The sequence below is a fragment of the Cherax quadricarinatus genome, chromosome 72 (assembly GCF_038502225.1).
Source record: "Cherax quadricarinatus isolate ZL_2023a chromosome 72, ASM3850222v1, whole genome shotgun sequence".
In the NCBI taxonomy this organism is placed as follows: Eukaryota; Metazoa; Arthropoda; class Malacostraca; order Decapoda; family Parastacidae; genus Cherax; species Cherax quadricarinatus.
In genome coordinates, this window is record NC_091363.1 from 9300665 (window position 1) to 9303564 (window position 2900).

General features: G+C 39.1%; 1 protein-coding gene across 1 annotated transcript in view; it reads left to right on the forward strand.

The window, feature by feature from the left end:
- The first annotated feature begins 255 nt into the window (after nt 1–255).
- pcx (pecanex) overlaps nt 256–2900 on the forward strand; it is a 101452-nt gene continuing 98807 nt past the window's right edge. Inside the window, exon 1 of the mRNA XM_053794952.2 lies at nt 256–545. Coding sequence (XP_053650927.1) covers nt 393–545 — 153 coding nt within the window. The 5' untranslated portion in view covers nt 256–392. The remainder of the gene's footprint in view (nt 546–2900) is intronic.

A 2900-nucleotide genomic window follows, 5' to 3' on the forward strand; every position in this document is an offset into this window, starting at 1 on the left:
ATAATTATTGATCACTAATGACCTCTTCTTCACAAACGGACACATTACTACTAATTCTCAATGCCAGTCAGTCAAGTGCTCAACAAAATATAAAACAAACGCCAAAGTTAAGCGATTATCTAATGATTACCAAATACAATATGAAGGAAAGGAACATACACATAGAAGTTACATGTCTTTTGCTATACTAAGTAAAAGAGTTTGATAATTATCTTTGTATATATGTGAGAGAGTGGTGTTCCAGTAATAGTTTTCATCAGATGATCCATGGTTGACCAAGTTTATCATGGCTGAAAGTGCTTATGAAGAAGCATAATGTGAAAACGTATTAGGGTGTTGTTTAGTCTTCCCCTACGGCCGTGTAGGTGGTTTGGTAGAGTCTTGAGGGAGTGATGGGGTCTCAGAGTGTGGAAATACTACGCCAAGGAATATGGGCGTCGATCACAGGCGGCTGGTTCTACGACCCTCATCAGGATGTCTTCTGCAACACCTTCCACCTGTACCTGTGGCTCTACCTGGTCTGTGCGCCCTTCTCTATATACATGGTGAGTGTCTGCTGCCACTCTCATAGAATTCTGAGTGGGGCTGTAATGTGGCTATGGATCCCTTCCCTATGGCGCCTTGCTCCACAATACAGTATAACAGCCTCACACCTGTACATGTCTTGGCTTCTGTATTTAAGGTACATAACATGCCATTAAAATTACAGTCAGAGTTTTATGGAATATTAGCACCTGGTGAATGTTAAGGCCCTGCCCTGCTGACACCAGTAGACCTGCAGTGTTCTGATTATCCTGAGGCTCAGTTGGTGGCAGATCTGGCTCTTCCCAACAGATATTTAGAGTATTGTTTATTTTGATTGAAATAATGAATATTTTACAGAGCATTTTTGTTGTTAGATGCAGTAAACAGCAATTGGAACCTTTCTGTAGAGAAAGTTTTGCCTACACATCAAGGTGTCTCAAGTCTGGTAGATCATACCTGGTGGTTGCACATTTTATTGTCAGGAGAGTGTAACATAATCAGGTGTTAATATAGGAAAGTAAACAAATATTTTGGGAGGATTTCAGTAAGTCTACTGGTCCAAAGTGGGTAGATTTTGGGACTTGCTATCATGTTGAGTACTGCTAGTGCAATAGCAACAGTTGGTAGTTTCTATACTATTTACCACAATTAACACTGCTGCATATGTATAGGCATACAGTGGTGAAAGCAATTTTGATTTAGATAAGGATAACCCCCAAAAGTTTACATCTATTGGATTCCCTTTGTCTTATCTCTTCATTGCCTTAATTTAAAGTGAATTAACAAACTTTTGAAGGATTTTTTTTTTCCTCGAACTATTAAATGAAAAACATGGGGATCAGTGTCTCTGCAATTCGGTCTTAGACAAGGCCTCCTAAATTTGATATTCAGTATATTCATGAAGGGCTTTTGTACCTTATGTAGGTCTAAGCATAAAGAATGGTGGAGACTAGAGAAGGCCTTCTAGGTCAGAGAGGAAATAATACAGAATTAAGAGCCTCGTCAAAGACTGGGCCATGGGGGCATTGACTTCTGAATACCCTCCATGTAGGTAGACTAAGAAGCACTTGGGAAAGTAAGGGTAGGTATGGTAGTAGTAATAAATAAAGTTAACCAAGTGTTACACATATATGTTTATCAACTTGTTGGTATAGTATACTGTACCATTACTGCTCAATTCTTTGAGCATGACCTAATTCCACTAGTGGGTCTGCCCACAGTGACAATGTCTTCAATATAGTACATTAAACTCTCCATATAACGGACTTCGTGGACTTCACAAATACGGAATGAAATCCACTGGGTCACTCAATTTGAAAAGTGGACACAGTCCATTCGTTGTAGAATTGTGCATTTTTGTTACAATCACAGCAAACCAATCTCTTCTCTATCCATCACAGTAGTTGTTACCAGACATGCACTTTCCCCAAATAGGCCTTTAAGTGAAGGGTTTGCTGTACTTATTTATAATTACATACATTAATTTTTAAACTTAATAATTTATGTATATTACACATATATGCTATGTACATTGACACCTAGCTCTGCTAGGTGTCAATGTAGGTGGCATAAGCAGAGTAAACATCAGATTGAACACTGGGACTCAAAGATACTACGTATATCTAATTCTGTGGTAAAAAACGTAACATTCTTTGATCTCTGAGGCATTATTCCTTTAAATGAAAGAGCATACAAATAACACACAGTCCCCTGGAGCACTGCAAGGTTACACAGTCACAGAGAATGTCACAGGATGGAAAACAGTTGCACAGAGCATCATGACAATCATGCCCAATGATGCAAGTGACAATCACACAGCAATGCAAGGTAACACACAGTCACATACAGCACAAAGCATGGCAGGGCCCACAGGTGTTGCTACAACACACCCTTGATCCTAACAACTACATGACAACTGACACTCGAGTGAGTGACCAAGCCCCTACAGAGAACATCACTCTGCAGATATCCCATGACAATCATAGGAGAAGGCATCAGCAATTCAAGCAGCTGCATGAATTGTTTTCCTGTGGAGTGACTCTTGTATTAGCAGCCATTGAAGGAAAAGTCCAGAAACTTCGGTCTATCAATGTCCCCTGAAACTGGAGGCATCCTTGCACTTTCCTAAGAGAAAGACTAACTACTAATTCTGCTGCCACAGCTAATTCTACTACCACTACTAATATGACTACCATGACTTTACTACCACTACTACAACTACAACTACTACAACTACTACTACTACAACTACTACTACTAAAACTACTACTACTACTACTTTATTTATTTTTAAGTAGTACATTGAGATTATGTATTTACAATAATGAGTTACTACTACCACCACCACCAATACTACTACTATCACCAATACTACT